The sequence below is a fragment of the Castor canadensis genome, chromosome 17, assembly GCF_047511655.1.
Source record: "Castor canadensis chromosome 17, mCasCan1.hap1v2, whole genome shotgun sequence".
Classification (NCBI taxonomy): domain Eukaryota; kingdom Metazoa; phylum Chordata; class Mammalia; order Rodentia; family Castoridae; genus Castor; species Castor canadensis.
In genome coordinates this window covers 16,900,768-16,920,404 of record NC_133402.1, presented here as the reverse complement: position 1 = coordinate 16,920,404, position 19,637 = coordinate 16,900,768, and the positions used below count along the sequence as shown (strand labels likewise).

The following is a 19,637-nucleotide window of genomic DNA, read 5'->3' as shown; positions in this document are numbered from 1 at the left end:
GGGGTCTAGGCGCGCCTGCGCATTTGCCCGGCTCCCGCTTCCGGGTGGCGAGAGCGCGATGGGGCGGAAGGCTAGAGTTGCGGAGTAGCGGCAGCGAGTGGGCGTGTTCGCTGAGAGGCTGGCCCGAGGGCTGGGGTCCCGGGGTCTTTGGGAGTTGGCCGGAGGGCGCGCAAAGAGCCTGAGGTCGCCGCCCGCCGTCCCCAACCGGCATGTCGGCTGAGGCCTCTGGCCCGGCGGCAGCCGAGGCCCCGTCCCTGGAAGACCCTAAGCCCTCGGGGCCAGAGCCTGGCTCTGCTGCCTACTGTCTGAAGCCCCTGATCCCGAACGGGAAGTATGTGAAGCTGAACGTGGGAGGCTCGCTGCACTACACCACGCTGCGCACCCTCACGGGACAGGACACCATGCTCAAGGCCATGTTCAGCGGCCGTGTGGAGGTGCTCACAGACGCCGGAGGTATGCGCGTCGCGCTTACACGTGCCGCCTTTCATTCCCCAAATCTCCAGCTCCCTTTCCCCAGGCTTTCATAGCTCGCCTCAATGCCGTTGTCAGTTCATTCTCATCTCCCTCTAGCCCCTGCTAGAGGGTCTCCCTCCTCATTCACAAACTCTCTCCTTCACCATTCCTTTACTCTTGCAGTAACCAAACATTTATGCATCCCCTTAACTCCTCCAGGCGCTGTGGTAAGTAATTAAACATATCACTTCCTAATCTTCATTACCGATTCTCCCACCCTTCGTCCTCAGCTCAAAAGATTTGGGAACCAGGTTTTTCCGTCTGTCCATCCTGTTCGTCTCTCTTCCTCAGAACTGCTAACAGTTCTGGAGAGCTGGGCGATCTTGTCTCCCAGTCGTGTTCCCCTAACGTAGGTCCTTGTCCACGCTGGGAATCATACGTACATGTGGATTGTAGGAGAAGGCCACTTTGAGTCTGTTAGGGTCGCCAAAGTGGAGGGTGGACAGTCCTCCTTAGTAGGTGAACCCTACCTTCTTGTAGTGTTGCGTTCAAGTTTGAGATTCACATGATCAAGTGGGACCTTATAAGTTTGCTTCTCCCACCTCCGCCCTAGAGTGTGGGGGGTGTTAATAAGGATTGTGAAAGCAAGGAAGGTGGAGTTCAGCCTTTAAATGTTGAAGGTGACTAATTCATTTATTTGATAAGTATTTATAAAGTACCAGTTAGTGCTGGAGACTTAAAGGAATCTGACAAGATTAGTTTTATGGAGTTTCTTTTACAGAAGTGGAAGTGGGAATGGCTGACCAGTAAGCAATATATGTATGTAATCGCAGATAGTACTGTAAATAATGTAAAGTAATTACATTATTATGATAGTGACTTGAGGGCGGGAATAGGCATTTTAATTAGATAGGATGGTTAGAATTAGCACCAGGGGTTAGAGGTTTATTGATAAGGTCATGGTGAGAACCTTGTGTCAAAGATGATTTCAGGAGGGAATTTATTCTGTGCAGTAGGGTACATTTAAAGTCTATGGGAAGAATCACTGGAGGTGTTTGAAAGGGATTTCTTAGATATGGCAGAGGTTTGAGATGGATCAGTATTCAGGCTTTCGAGTCCTTTTTCCATAAAAACTCGGTAGGTCAAGGACCCCTTCCCAAAGCTATCCTTCCTTCCTGCCTTTCCCCACTCCACCAGGTTGGGTGCTGATTGACCGGAGCGGCCGTCACTTTGGTACGATCCTCAACTACCTACGAGATGGGTCAGTGCCACTGCCAGAGAGTACCAGAGAACTGGGGGAGCTGCTAGGCGAAGCCCACTACTACATGGTACAGGGCCTGATTGAGGACTGCCAGCTGGCACTGCAGGTGAGGGTCCTCCTCCACCTCCTGAGTTTCAAAGTCCATGCACCTGAAGAACTCCCCAGCAGTTAGCATTAGGGCAGGAAAAAAAGAGGTACAGGATCTAGCCTAGAGGGCCTAGCTTTTACTGGACATAGCCCCAAAGAATTTGGAGGTACCATCCTGTGCATTCAGGTTGCCTCAGACAGCTTGCCCACCACAGGGTGTCAGCTTCTTGCTCTTCCTCCCCAGCCAACCCAGCTATTACCTGACCACCTGAGGATTTATGCTTAAACACAGCCCCAGTCTGTTGTCTCCCTTGCTCAGAAGTCCTGTGGCACTGGGGTGTGTGTGTGTAAATTTCAGTTAGAATATGATAATCTCCACCATCTGGCCCTGTCCTGGGAGGCAGCGTTCTCTCAGGCCTTAAGGGCTTTTTTTTTCCCTTCCTTACATGAAATCTCACAGAAGCAGGGCCAAAGAAGGTTGGGGCAGGGTGAGGGGAATAGGGGTCCCAAAGCCCTATCTGCTTGGCTCTAGTTCTGAGGAGCCGGGCTTGGAAAGCACCACCAGCACTCAGGGGTCCTGGGTCACCTCTGCCACAGCTGACTGAGCAACCTTGAGCCAGTCACTTCCTACCTCTGCTTTCTGTTCTTATGTTCCAAAAGATAAAGAATCAAACTAAATACAATGTAATGAGTTTTACAGAAGCCCTTTTATTCTGTTCAGTTTTTACAATGTTAAAATGTTTTTTTCTTTATGATACAATAGTAATAGGAGATGATAAGAATTTCTTTTTTAATGCCCTTTGTGGATTAAAAAAGTGGTGACTGAACAACTTTTTCTTCTCTTAGGGAATATTTATTGCCCCTTGAAATACAAAGGTATAGAATTCCTTTGGAGAATATCCATGTTTTCAAACTTTTTAACTAGTTCATAGGGTGGGAAAATGCATTTTATACTGTGTGTATAACTGAATCTAGAATTTTATGAAAGGATACTTCTAGTGGAATATACTTTGGTATATTCTGTTTCCTTCCTCCCTCCCTCCCTCTTTTTCTTTATTTCTAATACTGTTTGAAACCCATTAAACTAATGGCCCATTAGTGAGTTGCCACTGCTGTTTGAAAAACATGGAACTAGATCTTGGAAGTACATTCCAGCACTATAATTTCAAATTGAGGTAATGTTATTGCACATCCACTGTGTCTTCTCTGCTTGTGTATACATCTTGTACCCTTGGTTGACATAAAAAGAAACATGAAGGAAGATGGATGATGTATCCAGGGTCAATGAGGAAGTAAGAGGCAGGTCCAAACTGTTATCTTACTCCCTAGTATGATGCTTTTCTTCCACATTCTAGATTTCCTTGAGACCTTCCCCATCCCCACCTCCCACAGCTTAGCACACTCCTCAGGATATGGCACACAGTTGTCATTGATCTGTTCAAATCTTTTCCCTTTCTATTTTATTGTTGTCCCTTTATTCCCAATTCCCTACCCACTTCCCTTTCCCCTAGGGGACCTGTTCAATTGTAATGTTTTGATATGCTTCAATTGTGCTTGTACCCTTGAACAGACTAGGCACTATTTTGTATATGTATGCATTTTTAAATTTCCACAAATGGCATTGAGCTGTGGTTTGGTTCTGTTCCATAGATTTTCCATTCAGTACTTTTCTTTAAGATCTATTCATGCTATTGTTTTGCTTCTAACTGCTTCACTGGAATCTGTGGTGCTGCTCACCATCGTTTATTTAGATGTGCTCCTGAAGTTGGAGAAAGATTGCCTTCCACTTTCTGCCCTCCCACAAACAGTGCCACCATGAGCCTTCTTGTACATGCCCCCTTATAGTCCTATACCAGAGTTTCACATAATGGTAGCTGAGAGAATTAATGCTATTGGGACACAAACAAACCAAATTTTAATAAATACTATCAGATTGCTCCTCCAACTAGTATAGCACTTCTTATTCATAACTGGCAGTGCATAAGAGACCCCATATCTGCAATTCTCAATAATGTGCCACCCTCTGCCTTCCTAATTTTGCCAGTCTAACGGTGTAACCTCATTTTACCTCACGTACCTCTAATTACTAATGACATTGAGCAGCTTTTTGTACACATAGTCTGTAGCTTTTTTGGTTTTCCCTTCTGTAAATTACTTATTCATATTTCTGTCTCAGACAGTCTCACTATGTCGCCTAAGCTCGCCTCAAATTCGAGATCCTCCTGCCTCAGCCTCCTGAGTACTGAGATTGCAGGTGTGCACCACTGTGCACATGGAGCTAATTGATATTATTACATTTTTTACTGAGTTTCCTGTCTTCCTCTTGTTACTTGGCAGGAGATCCTGGCATATTTTAGTTTAGTTTCTAGGGAGAATTAAAGCCCTGTTACATAAGGTATGTATATACATGCTTAAGACATGTGTTGTATACAATTAACTTTTTCTATAGCATCTAGGATGATGCTATTTATCTACTGTACTTAGAAGAGTTCAGAAACTACTCACATTGCCAGGTGTGGCATACACTAGTAATCTGGCACTGGGGAGTTTGAGGCAGGAAGATTGGGAGTTCAAGGCTAGCCTATGCTACAGAGTGGGACCGTGTCTCAAAAAAAACCCTCAAATTATCAAATTATTTGTTGGGTTTTGAGATTAGATGAAGAACCCCAATCTAGAAAGTCCATCTTAGATAAAAATTTGTAGTTAGTTTTAGATATTGTCTGTATTTTTTCTTAGAATGTCTCCAATCTGTTGTATCTGGTGTGAAATAAAAATCCTTGGTTGGGCTGGGATGTGACTCAAGTGGTAGAGCACTTGTCTGGCAAGTGTGAGGCCCTGCATTCAAACCCCAGTACCACAAAAAAAAAAAAAAAAAAAAAAAACCCACAAAAATCCTTGATTTTTTGCTAGTGGCTCATGCCTGTAATCCTAGCTACTCAGGAGGCAGAGATCAGGACTGCAGTTTGAAGCCAGCCTGGACAAATAGTTTGTGAGACCCTACTCAAAAAAACCCATTGCAAAAAAGGGGTGGTGGAGTGACTCAGTATAGGCCCTGAGTTCAAACCCCAGTACGGCAAAAAAAAAGAAATCTTGATTTTTTTTTTTTAAATACAAATGACTACTTAAAAATTTTAAAGCAGCATTAATTAATTGTAGAAATATAGGAAACACAAATAACCAAAAAATTCTTCCAGGTGTTTTGTGTGTGTGTGCACGCATGTATGTGTGCACACGTATGTGTTTGTTTGCTAAAATACAAGTCATATTGTCTGTACTGTTTTGTAAGCTACTTGTTTTTGTCATTGTTAATAATTGCCATCTTTCCATATCAATAAAGTTTTAACCTAACATCCAGGGCATACTCCAGTTTTTCCAATTGTTCCAGAAATGTTTTTGATAGCTAGTTCGCCTAAGCCAGAATACAGTTTAGATCCTTGCCTTACGTCTGGTTTTTATGTTCTATAAGTCTCTTCCAATTTGAAACAGTACCTTTTCCTAATGATGCTGACTTGTTAATGATACTGCAGTTGTCCCACTCAGACCTGCTTATAAATTTGTCTGGTTGTTTAGTCCTGGTATCATTTAGTTTGTTACTCTGCCCTATCCTGAATTTCCTGTAAATTAGACTGTAAATTTAAAGGCTTGATATTAAACATTTGGTTAGAACACATTTTAGGTAGTGTTATATATTTCATATTGTGTTCAATAAAGAGACTCACGATAGTGCTGACATGACCCCTCATTGATAATGAACTGGGCCTTGGATTCAGGTGATGGTGTTTGATGCCTCCACTGTAGTTACATTTTATGTTGCCAGCTATAAAGTCATCTGTGTGGTATTAATTTGGGCAGTTAACTATCAAGAACACGCCAATTAATAATCCTTGCCTGAATCAGTGATTTCACTAGGGTTGTATAATAATTACAACCACCCAATGATTCTTGCTTTTTGGTATTCAGACTCTTTTTGTGTCCCCATCCACACCAAATAGGGTTAATATATATAACTAGATGCTACAAAAATTTTAGTGTGTGACTTTTGAAGCTGCCTCTCTCTTGAATCATTCACTCTGAGAAGCCAGTCATTATGTGAGGAGCTCAAGCTGCTCTTGGGAGAGGTGCACTGGTGAGGAATGGAATCATCCCGCCAACAGTTAGCACAAATTATAGCCATATGGGTGAACCAGCTCAGAAGTAGATCCTCAAGACCCAGTCAAATCTTCAGATGATGCAGCCCTGCCCAACATCTGGATTGCAACTCTATGAGAGCTCCTGGGCCAGGACCACCCAGTTAGGCCAGTCTTAAATTCCTACCCCTCAGAAAGTGTGTGAGATAGTAAATGTTTGCTGTTGTTTTAAGCTGCCAAGTCTAATAATTTGTTACCCAGCAAGAGATAACAGACTGAGCTCTGGAGTGGGGAGTCTTTTAAAACAAAAATCTAAAATGTGGAAGTAGTTTTAGAACTGAGAAGTAGAAGGACTTTGAGGAGAATGTTAGTAAAAAGCTCTGAGTCTGTTAATAAAAATCTGGTGGCTTTGAGGAGGGAGGCAGCAGTGAAGAGTTAAAAAAAATAGTAGGAAAATGTTACTGGGAACAATGGAAAGGAATCCTGGTTATGGAGTGGCAGAAAGTTTAGCAGCATTGTCTCCTACAGTAATGTAGAAAATAGAAAATACACCTAAAAAGAAAAAAAGAAACCTGGGTGCCCGAGCTGAGGTGATTTCCACACAGAATGTTGAAGGTGCCACCTGGTTTCATACTGCTTATACTAAGAAGAGTAGAAGGAAGCTAAAGAGGAAAGAATTGAACAAACTTGGGATTGAAAATCCCAGCCTCTCCAAATAACTAATATGTTAAAGGCAAAGATAAATACAGGGCATCCTCAGGAAAACATGGTTGAAAGGTGAATCCAAGAATGTAACTCTAAAGTCCTTTGTTAAGATTTCAGAATATCTAAGAGAGCCATTCAATCAAATAAAAGGGCTTCTTTTTTCTTTTGAAGGACTGGGGTTTGAACTCAGGGCCTTATTCTTGCTAACAGGTGCTCTACCACCTGAGCCACGCCCCCAGCACGTCTTTTTTTTTTTTTTTGGAGACTGAGTCAAGCTAGCCTTGAACCCATTCTTCTATTTCAGCTTCCCTAGTGCTGGGATTATGGGCATGCAACACCACACTCACCCAAATAATAGCACTTGTGAGAAGCTTGAGGTGTGGTCTCTCAGTAGCCTGAACACAAGCCCAAAATAGAGAAGCCCTTATCTTGCAGAGTTTTTGGCTTTTTTTCTTACAAAGTGAACCCCAAGGCTTAGAAGACACTCAAGAGTATTAAAGAGAATTTTATTGGCAGAAACACTACCAACTTGTACTGAAAGGAACAGAGCCAGAGCAAAAGGAAAGGAGGCCTTTCAACACTCAAATTTCATTTCTGGCCCTTTCCCCCATCTCCCTGTACAAGGGTTTGAACTTAAGAGCGCTCTACCACTTGAGCCACACCTCCAGCTCTCGATACACTAACTTCTACAGAGAACAGGCTGAGGAAACAGCGGAGCTTTGAACATCTCTCATGGACAGGAAGGATGGCTTAGGGCATAGAAGCCACAGAATCATGTGGCTTCACTGATGGGCATCAAAGCATTCCCAACCTTTGTCCAAGTGTATTGCAAAATCTCTGGGACCAGTGACTTCTGTGTGCTTCCTGTTTCACTCCCTTTTGAACAAGAGTGTCCCTAGTGGTCATCTTGTGTCTGTCCACCATTGCACATTTGAAGGAGACAACTTGTCTCTCATTTACAGGCCTTAAATGTCCTTCAGGAGCTGTAGTTAGGGAACTGCACCCAGGTAGCCTCATTCCCACCCTGACTGGGTTTAGATGACAGCATTCTGTACTCTGAGCTGCTGCTGTAATGGGAGTGAGATTTTGGGGGATCTAGGGAGGTGGTGTTTTTTTTGTATGTGAGTCAGTGGGGGACCAGTGGGTGGACTGTGGAGCTGGCCTCCAGGGCAGCCCCCAATGATTTTTGCCCACTGTGTCATCACATTCCACAGTGAACAGGGCTGATGAAGCTATATGTCAAAAGGCAGTGAGACCTCCACCTTGCTCTCTCTTCAATTAATTGCTCTGGAGAAGCCAGAATGCCATGCTGTGCCATGGGGACAACCTATAGAGAGGTCCACATGGCCTCCTGACAATAGGAGGTATGAATTTACCAGCCATATGAAGAAACTTTCCCAGAAATTGCCCCAGGAGCAATGGTGCCTTCAGATGCTGGTAGCCCTCCACTGAGCACACCCTTACAAGAACCCATGCCAGACCACCTGGTTAGGCCTCTTCTTACTTCCTGACCCACAGACACTGAAATAATAATAATTTTTGTTAATTTACACTGCTAACTGTGAGGCAGTTTATACAGGAATAGATAACTAATACACACCCCCATACTGTTCCCTTGCTTATTTGTGATGTCTCTTATAAAACACTAGTTGACACACACACACATCTGTTTCTGCACTTTGTGTGCTCAGTTGGGTTTTTACTTGTTTCTGCACCAGAACTACACTGTTTTCATCATTATGGATTTGTATTGTATTTTAATTAGTAGTGTTGATGCTGTTATTTTTAACAATTGACCTAAGTAATTGTAGACTTTTATTCCATTTTAAAAAAAAAATTTTTTTTTTGAGTCTGGGATCTAGCCGTGTTTTTAGGCTGGTCTTGAACTCCTGGGCTCAAGCAGTCTTCCAAGCCCCAACCTTGTCCCCTGTGTCTATGAGGCACATGCCACTGTGCCTGGCCTTCCATGTTAATTTTTGAAAAGTCTCAGGATTTCTCCTAAAACAGTTTCTGAAATTTATATTAGAATTGTACATTTACTTTTCAAGTTTGGGAGAGTTAAGTGAGGTTTTATTGTGAAGATGCTATGAGATAGACAAGAGAAAGAAACCATCTATCTGATTCTGAATCTCCAACCTCATCCCAACCAACCCACCTCATTCAACAAATATTTACTGCCCATCATCTATGTAATAGGCATTTACTCTCCAGATAGGAAGAGACAGATTATAAACAAATATACAAAACCTTAGAAAATGCCAGGAACTAAGTGCTATGAAGAAAATGAACCTATACTGTGAGAAGGAGAAAGCAGAGGAGGCTATGCTAGCCAGGGCACCCAGGGCTGGCACTGTGTGAAGATTGGAGATCTGATTGGCACAAAGGAGCCAGCCATGCACACAGCTGAGTGAAGAGCATCCCAGCCAGGGAAATAGCCCAGGGTCACAGTGGGCACAGCTAGATGTGCAGAAGGAACAAGGCAGGTAGGGGTCAGAAGCCAAGCTAGCCAGGGGAGAACTGAGATGGGAGAGGTCAGCACAGGTCACATCCTGCAGAGCCTTGTGAACCACTAAGTCTGGATTCCCCCTATCCTCATCAAGGGCCATAAGGGCCTCTTCAAGGCTTTTAAGGGGTCTTGAGTGACCTCTGGTTATGCTGTTAACTACCTTCCGCTTCTTCCCCAGCAAAAGAGGGAGAACCTGTCCCCGCTGTGCCTCATCCCCACGGTGACATCTCCCCGGGAGGAGCAGCAGCTCCTGGCCAGCACCTCCAAGGTGAGGCCCTCCCAAGTCCTATGGGGTGGAGGCTGAGGCTGAGGAGCTCTCCCTGCAGTCCGAGGTCTGACCTCATCCTCCTCTCCCCCCACAGCCCGTGGTGAAGCTGCTGCACAACCGCAGTAACAACAAGTACTCCTACACCAGGTGACTGCTGTTGGGGACGGAAGTGTGTAAATGTGCACGTGTGTGTGCACACAGAGCAGAATCCTGGCTGGGGTTGCATAGGTCTGCTCCTAGCCTGGGGGAGGGCTGGTCACAAGTAGAGACCAGGGAATGCCTGCCACATTCCAGCTCTGCCACTTGCCCCCTGGGTACTTGGACAGGTCTTTTCCCTTCTGAGCTTCAGTTTATCCACAAGCAGTGTTTAGGTGGGGACTAAATGTTAATGGCTAGCACGGACTAGGTGCTTATTTTCCAACAGGTTTGCTCTCAGTCTCTTAATTTACCCAATCTCCTCAGTGGTCTGATGGAGGAGTTGTGCTCTCCATCTACAGATGAGATTGAAGCACTGAGAGGTGAAAGTAGCTTGCCTAGTGTCACTCAGTGAAAAAGTGGTGGAGCTGGAATGCCAGGTGAGGCAGCTGGGTTTAGAGCCTGCCCTGCCCCAGGAGCGGTTGTGCTGTGCTGAGATTTGCTAAACTGGAGGCTCCCTGCTGGGCAGGATTTGCTAGGTCCAGGGCCCCTCTGGGGGGATGGGTGGAGTAGAGGAAGCCCTTCATGCTGAGGCCTGCTGGCTCCCTGGTCCTCAGCACTTCAGATGACAACCTACTTAAGAACATCGAGCTGTTTGACAAGCTGGCCCTGCGCTTCCACGGGCGGCTGCTCTTTCTCAAGGATGTCCTGGGGGACGAGATCTGCTGCTGGTCTTTCTACGGGCAGGGCCGCAAAATCGCCGAGGTGTGCTGCACCTCCATTGTGTATGCCACGGAGAAGAAACAGACCAAGGTCAGAGGGCGTGGGGGTGGGCAGGACCAGAACCCTGGACAGAGACAGCTCAGCAGTCAGGCAGGGAAAGTCCTTCAAGTGAGAGTCAGGGCCTTAAGGAGTTCTGGGGTCTTGACTATGTAACTTTCTCTACCTGTGAAATGAGGCTCTTAGACTAGAGCTGGGTTCTGTTTGGTTTTGGTGCTAGGGATGAACCCAGGGCTTCATGCAGAACAGAGTTCTTAACCTAGGACCGTTGGGTGTTTTCAAGGCTATCTGCAATCCCCTAAAGTGGTTTACAGGTTTGGAGGTGCATGTGCATTTTTCTGTATAGAAGGTCTGTGGTCATCTTTAGATCTCTGAAGGGTCCATTAATAGATTGCTGGGTTTTTTTAATGGAAGTTCCCACTCCCCCACACACACACACTGAGGATTGAACCCAAGGCCTCTTAGGCCTCTTAAGTTCTCTACTTCTACCACTGAACTATATCCCTAGCTTTTTTTTTTTTTTTCTTTTTTTTGAGACAGGGTCTCCCTTTGTAGTTCAGGCTGGTCTCAAACTTGAGGTCCTACTGCCTCAGCCTCCCAAGTCCTGGGATTACAGGCATGCACAACCATGCCCAAACAAAAATAAGTTCTTAAAACCCCAGAACTGCAGGTTCTGAGCTTGTGGTTCCTGACTCATGAACCTGGCAGTCCTCAGCAAATACTTCTCAAGCACCTGCTTTGCACTAAGCACTACACAGGCTCAGAATCACAGGCACGAGATCCCCAGTAAGAAGAGTGCAGGCTCCTCCTCTATAAAGGGACATGCCTCAGGTACACCGTGATTATTGCCAACTCTAAGCACCCACTGTTCCCTCTTCCTGGAATTTTTTTCCTCCCTGTCTTCTTAATGAAACTTGTACTTAATCTCCCTCTTTTTTTTTTATTGTGCTGGGTGGAGGTACATTGTGGCATTTACAGAAGTTCTTAGAATGTATCAAATGTATCATACTTGAATTCACCCCTCCACTCCTCTTCTTTTCCCCCCTCCCTTGTATTTAATCTTTAAGACACAAGCCAAGTATCACTTTCTTTGGGCCACCTTTACTCATGAACTTTCAATCCAACCACCCCAAAGTTGGTCACACTCCCTTTTTAACTAGAGACAGTGGTTATCATAGTCTGTGGGTTGGGGGCATGGCATACAAGGCAATGCTGGACCTTTTTCCTTTCCTGTCTCCTTAGCACTAGCCTTGCCACACAATGGAAGCTGAAAAACATTGGTAGAATGAATGGGGAATCCACAAATGAATGAATGAATGACTGTGCTTCCAGGAGGTTTCTTTTGTAGTTGGGAAGACAGGAAGATAAACCAGTCATTAGAATACAGCTTGTTAGCTGGGCACGGTGGTTCACACCTGTAATACTAGCTACTCAGGATCAAGGTTCAAGGCCAGCCTGGGCAGTGTGAACCCCATTTCAACTAATAAAAAGTTGGGTCTGGTGGTGCATGCCTGTCATCTCAGCTACTACACAGGAAACATAAATAGGAGATCACAGTTCAGGTCAGTCTGGACATAAATGTGAAACCCTATTCAAAAAATATCTAAAGCAAAAAGAGCTAGGGGTGTCATTCAAGTGGTAGAGTGCCTGCCTGGCAAGGGTAAGGTCCTGCATTCAAACCCTAGTACCTCCAAATAAAAAACAAAACAACAACGAAAACCCAGCTTGTTAAAAGCTATGTTCAGCTGATCATGGTGGTACATTCCTATAATCCCAGCTACTCAGGAGATTGAGGCAGGAGGATCACAAGTTCAAGGCCAGCTTGGGGAACTTACAAGACTGTCTGAAAATTAAGTAATTAATTAAAAGGGATGAGGGTATAGCTCAGTGATAAAGCACTTGCCTAGCACAAGAGGCCCTGGGTTGAATCCTCAGTGCCAATAAAAAAAAAAAAAAAAAAAAAAACCTATGCAAGTGGAATGCCCTAACTTCTTGGACTTCATTCTGTCTCTCCATCGCTCTGCCTCAACGGCATTGGCCTCCTTGCTGATCTCTGGCTAATACCCTAGGCACATCCATGACCCAAAGCTTTTTCACTTGCCTTTGCCACTCCCCAGTCTGTTCCTTCTCACTATCCACCTCTCTCCCCACTTTGGTGAAATACCACCTTCCCAGGAAGGCCTAACCTGAACTTCCTCCTGCAAGATCTAACTCTCTTGGCCGTGGCCATGCTCAGCCCCATTTTCCCACTTACCTTTGTGCGCAACATTTGTCATCATCTGACGAGGTTTATTGTATGCATATCTGAGTCCTGCCCCCTGGACAATCAACTTCCTGAGGGTAGGCACTTTTGTCTGTTTTGTTCACTGCTGTACGCCCAGTGCCTCAAACAACACCTGGGATAGTGCAGTCACATAGTATTTGTCAAATGAGAGAACATGCCAAGAGACCTGGCAGTGAAGGAGAGAAAATAAAACATCCCACTTGCCTGACCTGAGAGCCTGAACAGAGATTGGGAGGGCGCTAACACAGAGCGCTGGGGAAGGGGCTTTGGGACTAGACCTGAGGGTAGGAGCTGGGGCTGCCGGCCTTTTGCAGGTGGAATTCCCAGAGGCCCGGATCTTCGAGGAGACCCTGAACATCCTGATCTATGAGACTCCCCGGGGTCCAGACCCGGCCCTCCTGGAGGCCACAGGGGGTGCAGCTGGAGGTGGTGGGGCAGGCCGAGGGGAAGATGAAGAGAACCGAGAGCACCGGGTGAGGAGGATCCACGTCCGGCGCCACATTACCCATGATGAGCGTCCTCATGGCCAACAAATTGTCTTCAAGGACTGACTTTAGACTCTCCCCATCCCTTCCTCCTGCTTGTGGGACCCAATCCCCCTCTCTTTTTCTCCCCTCCAGACTTTTGCCACGGCTCTGCTGGCCAAGTCGTGGGTCTTCCTTCTGTCCCCCTCATAGCATGACTTACTGGGAACAATACGGTACATTCCAGTCCCTCCCCTCAGGCAGATCTCTTCAAAAGGCCATTCTCCCCTCCTATTCATGTCTTGTGATCTTTCCTTCACCAGTTGGTTGAGAACAATTTAGAATTCCTTTCTCTTTTTTAGTACTCTGTACACATCCAAGTGTGAGCTACCCTTAGTTAACATCTACCACACTCTGAGCCACCTCCCACTTTGCACAGGTAGTTTGCCTCCTTCCTGCCCTCTCCATTTTCCCTACCTCCTTAACTTTATACTAGTCTGATCTGGGTCCGTGCCAGCTCAGTTACCTTCTTCTTCTGTTTTGTATTATTTATTATTTTAACTTTCTATTAAATTATTGAAATAAAGAGTTTAGGGTCTGCTGCTGGCTCTCAGGGAGAGTGACAAGAAGATGACTTGTGTCAGAGATACCTAACTAGTCTTATGACAAAACGCATGACCCCCTGCCCTCAAGACCTTCTCTGGGAAGGAAGTAGTCAGGAGCTGGAAGAGAATTCAGAATTTATATTTCAGTGCTCACTGGGCAATACCCACAACATCCCTTCCCACCCCCTGAAGTAGAGAGGAGGTCCTGGCCGCCACTCAAGTTGTCTCCCAGAGCAGTGTCTCTAGCCCAGATGTCTGAAGGGAACACTTTCCTTCAAGGGTCCGGTGCAAAGACAAAGTCAAGGGCCTGGCGTTCCGCCCCAGCCACATTGGGGTGCCAAAGGTCCACGATGAAGACCACTCGAGGCCCATCTTCTGCGGAGCCTAGGACACATGGGGATAAAGACAGAGCAGTTGGCATCAAGTACTTACCTGCAAAGCACTCACTAGATACTCAAAAGCAAGCGGTAAGCCAGGTGTGGCGACTAATGTCTGTAATCCCAGGTGTCTAGGAGGCAAAGATCAGGAGGATCTTGATTCCAGGCCAGCTCTGGCAAAAAAGTTAAGACCCATCTCAACAAATAAGCTGGCTATAGTGGTGCATGCATGCCTGTCATCCAAGCTAGGAGGGAGGATCCAGGTAAGATGATGGAGATCCAGGGCAGCCTGGGCAAAACAATGCAAGACCGTACCTGAAAAATAACTAAAGCAGAAAGGGCTGGAGACATGGTTTAAGTGGCAGAGTGCCTGCCTAGCAAGTTTGAGGTCCTGAGTTCAAACCCCAGTACTATAACCTCAAAAACAAAAAAGGTATAAGTGCCAGGTCCTCTTTTAACCCTGGTTTGATGTTTTCTAAGGTAGGGTCTTGTTATATAGCCAAGCTGGCCTTGAACTCATGATCCTTCTGCTTCAGCCTCCTGAGTGCTGGGGTTACAGGTGTGAAACAATATGCCCAGCATTGTTCTGACCCTTTATATGTGTGAACTCTTAATCATCAAAACGAACTATGAGGTAGTGCCATGGTTTTCCCCATTTTATACAAAGACACTGAGGCACAACAAGGCTGAGTGACTTGCCCAAGTTCCCGTAGCTCCTAAATGCAAGACGTAGGACAGGAGCCCAGGTGATTCAAGTGCAAAGCGCTGTGCTGGTAACCACGATGTGTGCCTCCACGTGAACTTACTGAACCTTTCAGTCACTTATAAAGGAGGTGGTTGTCCCAGTGGTTTGGAGAAGTTTTACACGACTTGTTCAAAGCCATGCAACTGAAAATGGTGCTGCTGGGACAGAAATCAGCTGGGCCCTGTTCTGCAACCCTGTAGGTCCCTTTTTCATCCCACATCCCCACCCTAGCAGAGTGGGAGCCGTTTACCATTATGAGCCACTGTGTGCAGGAAGGAGTCGTCCACCAGGAGGCAGTGTCCCTCAGCCCAGCACTGAGGCTCACCCCCAACCACCAGCTCACAGCCAGGGGGGATCTTCAGGCCTGTGGGAAGAGACCAGCATCCAACATTCCTGCCTCTGTCCAAGGGAACCACCAGCAGTCAGCAGATGAAACGGCCTTAAAGGCCAAGTTCTGTGGTGATCCTTCCTTGCTCGCTGGAAGGTGACCAGAGTATAATCCCAATATGGATGAAAGAAGTGACAGGAGATGGGAGAAGGATTGTGGGAAGCTGTTCTGTCATTTTAAGAGAAAAAAGAAGTGCCCTCTCCTGGGCTTTCCTGATAATTCAACTCCAGAATCTATTATGTGCTGGGCGCTGTCTCCCCATGAGGTTGACTAGCAACTCCATGCTGGTCCCAGGACCACAGAGCCACCAACTCAAATGGTAGGGAACAAGAAAGCATCCAGGAGGAGGTGTGGCATTTGAAAAGCACCCAGAAGGAATTTTCTAGGTAGTGATAAAGGGTAGGCGTGGCATCGGTGGGATCAGGCAAAAGGCCTCCATGATCCAGAGCATGACCTGAGGTCAAGGTGCCCTGAAGTGCAGTGCAGGACACATCTACTTGGCAGCAGAGCAGATTTATTTATTTTTATTTATTTATTTTTTTGGTGGCACTAGGGTTTGAACTCAGGGCCTCATACTTGCTAAGCAGGTACTCTTACCACTTGAGCCACTCTGCAGCATTTTTTTTTTCTTCCTTGTTTTTTTTTTAACACCAGATGATTTTGGATGAACCAAGGTCATGGCATGGAATAACAATCAAATTTGATTTCTTTACCATTTTTTTTTTCAGTCTTTCTTTGTTTTGGCAATACTGGAGTTTGAACTCGAGGCTTGTGAGGCAGGTGCTCTACTTCTTGAGCCTCACTTCCAGCCCCAATCTTTAGAACATCAAAAAGAAAATCTCAGCCAGGTACCAGTGGCTCACACCTATAATCCTAGCTACTTGGGAGGCTGAGACTGGAAAAACTTCAGTTGGAGGCCAGTCCAGGCAAATAGTTCATGAGACCTCATATCAACCAATAGCATGCTGGTGCACACATGTCATCCCACACTACAAGGGAGGCTGAGATCAGGAGGATTGTGGTTCTGAGCCAGCCCAGCAGAAAGAAGTTTGCAAGACTCCTTCTCAACAGGAAAAAGCTGGACATAGTTGTGCATGTCTGCCATCCGAGCAATGGGAGGAAGTGTAAAATAGGATTGTGGTCCAGGCCCTCTGGGCAAAAATTGAGACCCTATCTCCAAAATAATCAGAACAAAAAGGGTTGGAGGTATGACAAGTGGTAGAGTGCCTGCCTAATAAGCCTGAAGCCCTGAGTTCAAATCCTAGTGCCACCAAAAAGAAAGTCTCAGGTTAGTGCTACTGAGACTGAAACCTCACATTGGTATCTTATCAATGAAGGGAGTGTAGGCTTCTGGCATGGAGCATCTAGAGCATTTAATTAGAATGTTTAACGCTTTTTTTTTTTGAGATGGGACAGGGTCTTGCTACATATCTCAGCTTGACTCACAATCCACCTGCTTCATCCTCCTAAGTGCTGTGATTACAAGCTTGAGCCAACATAGCTCAAGGCCTTCTTTTTTTTTTTTTTTTGGTGGTTTTGGGGTTTGAACTCAGGGCTTCACACTTGGTAGGTAGGTGCTGTAGCCCTTAAGCCATGCTTCCAGTCTCAAGTTTAAATTTGATTTTATGATTACTTTCTATTTAGAGTAATACTGATGATTACTTACAGTTCCATAAAGAGTCCTTTTCAATAAGACCAAAGGTAGGGAAAGAGTGAACGGGAAGAAACCATACAGACGGCCAGTGACTATGGCACTGCTTATGAGGATAGCTTGCAGATAAGTGAAGCTCAGGAAATGCTGTGGTGGGCAACAGGGAGTCGGGATTTCTGAGAAGAGGCATGAGGAGAATCGCAGTGTAGAAAGGTCTGGTGGAGTCAGGTGCTAGTGGCCCATGCCTGTAATCCCAGCTACTCAGGAGGCAGAGATCAGGAGGATCTAAGTTCAAAGCCAACCTGGGCAAATAGTTTTCAAGACCCTATCTCGGAAAAACCCATCACAAAAAAGGGCTGGTGAGGTGGCTCAAGGTGAAGGCCCTGAAAAGTAGAGGGTGGGTGTGGAAGGGGAACTGTAGAGGCAAGCAAGTTGTCTGTCGGCGGTATCTACTTACCCAGATGGCATCTGACCCGAGCATTGGTGGGCCCACAGCAGCCCTCCAGCCGGGCCCCAGGCAGGAGGACAGAAAAGCCAGCATTGCCGAAGGTGTTGGCACTCATGAAGCTCCGCAGCCCCCTCAGTGCCCGATAGGCTCCAGGGCACCGACGGCAGTTGCTGGGTTGGCACCGGCCTGCTTGGTATAGCAGGAGCTGGTAGCACCCAGGGGCCAGGGGCGAGGACCAGCCCCTAGGCAGAGGAGTAGAACCTGAGAAGTCCCAGCTGACAGCCCCAAAGTCCCGCAAAATGGCAGGGAAGCTGCTCTCTAGGAGCTCCACATCGTGCCGCTGGGCATCCCGCGGCACAAAGGGGGCTGAAGGCAGGTCTGGTAGAAAAAGCAGACCTGGGCGCTGAATGCCCAGGACTCCTGGCCCTCTTCCAGGGCCTGGGCCTCCCTGAGCTGCCCGTCTCACCCTACCCATCCCAGCCCAGGAGTAGCGTCTGGCATAGGCTCGAAGCCGACGGCTCACTAGGCCTTCTGTACCAGGTCCTTCCCCAGGCTCCCCACAGCTTCTTGGGCCTGACCTGCCAGCCTCAGGACATCCCCCAGGTCCACCATTAATACCCCCAGCCTGGCTCCCAACCCCCAGGGCCTGCATGTCTTGGGAGCCCAGGCGGTAGCAGTACCAGAGGAACAGAGAAGTGAGGGCTCCAAGGAGCAAGGTAAGGGCTGAAGAGGTCAGGGGCAGTGGCCATGGGAACATGATAGGCAAGGAGGCCCTGGCCAAGAGGCCCGGGGCATCTTCCAGGCCCCAGTTCCCCTGTCCCCCCAGTTCTCTACCTGTCCCCTCTATGGCTGCTTCCTGCTTCCCTCCTAGGCCGTTTCCCTTCCACATTTCCACTCTTGGTTCCTTCTCTCGTTCTAAGATGATCTCTTCACTTTGTGTCTCTCCTTCAGGTACCTCAAACCCTCCTTTCCTTTTCCCTTAGCTCTCTCTCCTCTTTCTACCTCTTCTTTCTCCATTCAACTGTCTCCCCTCTCTAGATCATTCTCCTCTCCTTTCTTCTCTCTATCGTCCCCCCACCCCCTTTTGACTCCTTCCGGCAGTCTCTCTCTGCCTTTCCCCTCTCCACCCTCAGTCTCCCACTCTCCTTTCTTCTCCTTTCTCCACCCTTCGCCCCTCCTTTAGCTCCCTCTCTCCCCCTTTATCCTTCTAGCTTCTTCGAGTAGCAGTTCCTACCCCACCTGGACCTGCAGACCCAGGACCCCGGAGCCTGTCTTCCTCCGTGGCAGCCTCTCTCTCTCCTTCCTCCCGCCTCTCTCCTTCTTGCCCTCGCTTCTCACTCGACCCGACCTGCCGGTCCTGCCTCTCTCTCTCATTCCCTCTCTCCTACACGCTCCTTCCTTGGCTCCCACTCACCCTGACGTCACTCCTTCCCGCAGCCCTCTATGCTTAGCTACCCCCGACACCTCCTGGTAGCAGCCGCAACTCAGCCCCGGCCGAGGTGTGGGGGGGAACCTCCTCTCTGGATTTGCCTCACTGCCCCCGCCCCAAGCCTGACCGGGCGCCACGTGGGGTGTTGAGGGCTCAGTGCCAACCCCCAGTCGCCCTGCAATGCGAAAAGAAGGGGCGGGGCCTGAACGGGGGCGGGGCAAATCAAGGGGGCGGAGCGAGAGTGCGGACTGGCGGACCGGGCCAGCACTCCGGGACTGCCGGCTGGGACGCCGCGGCCGGTGGGTAGGTCTGCGGGTCCCTGAAGTCGGCCTGTGACACCCCCCCTCCCTCTTGGCCTTCACAGGAGCCATCCCCTGGCGAGGGCCTGATTGATAGTGAAAGCGGCTTCAGCCAATCGCCGGCCGCGCCGAGCCGGCCGCGTAGGCGGGGCCGAGAGGAGCTGTCCGCACACTGATGGTGCTGAAAAGGGCGTTTCCAAAGCATAGTGAGAGAGATCGCACGAGAAAATGAGTTGAAACTGCCCGGTAGCTGACCGGGCTCGTATTGTATGTGGGAAAGGGTCTCTCCTCCCCAGACCCCAGCCTGTCACCCCTTCTCACAAACGTGGAAACTCGCCATTCTCCCGAGGGAGGGGACAGCCCATTCCACCCGAGCTTCTGTAAAAGGCAAAAGGAAGTCCTATGGGGGTCCGGATGTGGACAGAGGACATATTGGGGGTCAAGCAGGCGCGACCCAAGCTATGCTGCTTCCCGCTTCCCTGAGAAGAGAAGATTCAGATTCCAGATGTGCTGGAATGGCGGGGGGGGGGTGGCGGGGAGGGGAGTCTAATTACTGCTGGGACCAGAGTTTCCTTTGGTTTCCCTAGAGGCCGCGGGGGTGAGGATTACGGTCTTGGCTCATGAG

At 47.7% G+C, this 19,637-nt stretch overlaps 2 protein-coding genes across 5 annotated transcripts; one reads left to right on the top strand and one right to left on the bottom strand.

Annotated features, from left to right (window-relative positions):
- Nucleotides 1-23: 23 nt before the first annotated feature.
- Nucleotides 24-13,658, top strand: Kctd13 (potassium channel tetramerization domain containing 13). Its single transcript, XM_020158834.2, has 6 exons — nucleotides 24-453; nucleotides 1,651-1,820; nucleotides 9,318-9,407; nucleotides 9,502-9,554; nucleotides 10,160-10,355; nucleotides 12,921-13,658. The coding sequence occupies exons 1-6, from the start codon at nucleotides 210-212 to the stop codon at nucleotides 13,155-13,157; spliced, it is 990 nt and encodes a 329-aa protein (XP_020014423.1). The 5' UTR covers nucleotides 24-209; the 3' UTR covers nucleotides 13,158-13,658.
- A 140-nt stretch (nucleotides 13,659-13,798) lies between these two features.
- Nucleotides 13,799-18,851, bottom strand: Asphd1 (aspartate beta-hydroxylase domain containing 1). 4 transcript variants are annotated; one of them, XM_074060170.1, is made up of 4 exons: nucleotides 18,699-18,851; nucleotides 17,294-17,526; nucleotides 15,048-15,161; nucleotides 13,799-14,059 (listed from the first exon to the last, which is right to left on the bottom strand). In XM_074060170.1, exons 2-4 carry the CDS (start codon nucleotides 17,397-17,399, stop codon nucleotides 13,950-13,952), a joined length of 330 nt encoding a protein of 109 aa, XP_073916271.1. In that variant the 5' UTR covers nucleotides 17,400-17,526; nucleotides 18,699-18,851; the 3' UTR covers nucleotides 13,799-13,949. The 4 variants fall into 4 exon arrangements, with proteins under 4 accessions (XP_073916271.1, XP_073916272.1, XP_020014415.1 ...); XM_074060171.1 differs by lacking the exon at nucleotides 18,699-18,851 and adding an exon at nucleotides 18,119-18,673; XM_020158826.2 differs by lacking the exon at nucleotides 18,699-18,851 and having other exon boundaries at nucleotides 17,294-18,680.
- Between the last annotated feature and the right edge of the window lie 786 nt (nucleotides 18,852-19,637).

Coding starts and splice junctions, on each gene's coding strand:
- Kctd13 (XM_020158834.2), top strand. CDS start 210: ATGTCGGCTGAGGCCTCTGGCCCGGCGGCAGCCGAGGCCCCGTCCCTG. Junction 9,408..9,501: donor TCCTGGCCAGCACCTCCAAG/GTGAGGCCCTCC, acceptor CTCCCCCCACAG/CCCGTGGTGAAGCTGCTGCA. Junction 9,555..10,159: donor AACAAGTACTCCTACACCAG/GTGACTGCTGTT, acceptor CCTGGTCCTCAG/CACTTCAGATGACAACCTAC.
- Asphd1 (XM_020158826.2), bottom strand. CDS start 18,173: ATGTGGAAGGGAAACGGCCTAGGAGGGAAGCAGGAAGCAGCCATAGAG. Junction 15,162..17,293: donor TCGGGTCAGATGCCATCTGG/GTAAGTAGATAC, acceptor CTCTTCCCACAG/GCCTGAAGATCCCCCCTGGC. Junction 14,060..15,047: donor GCACACAGTGGCTCATAATG/GTAAACGGCTCC, acceptor CATGTGTCCTAG/GCTCCGCAGAAGATGGGCCT.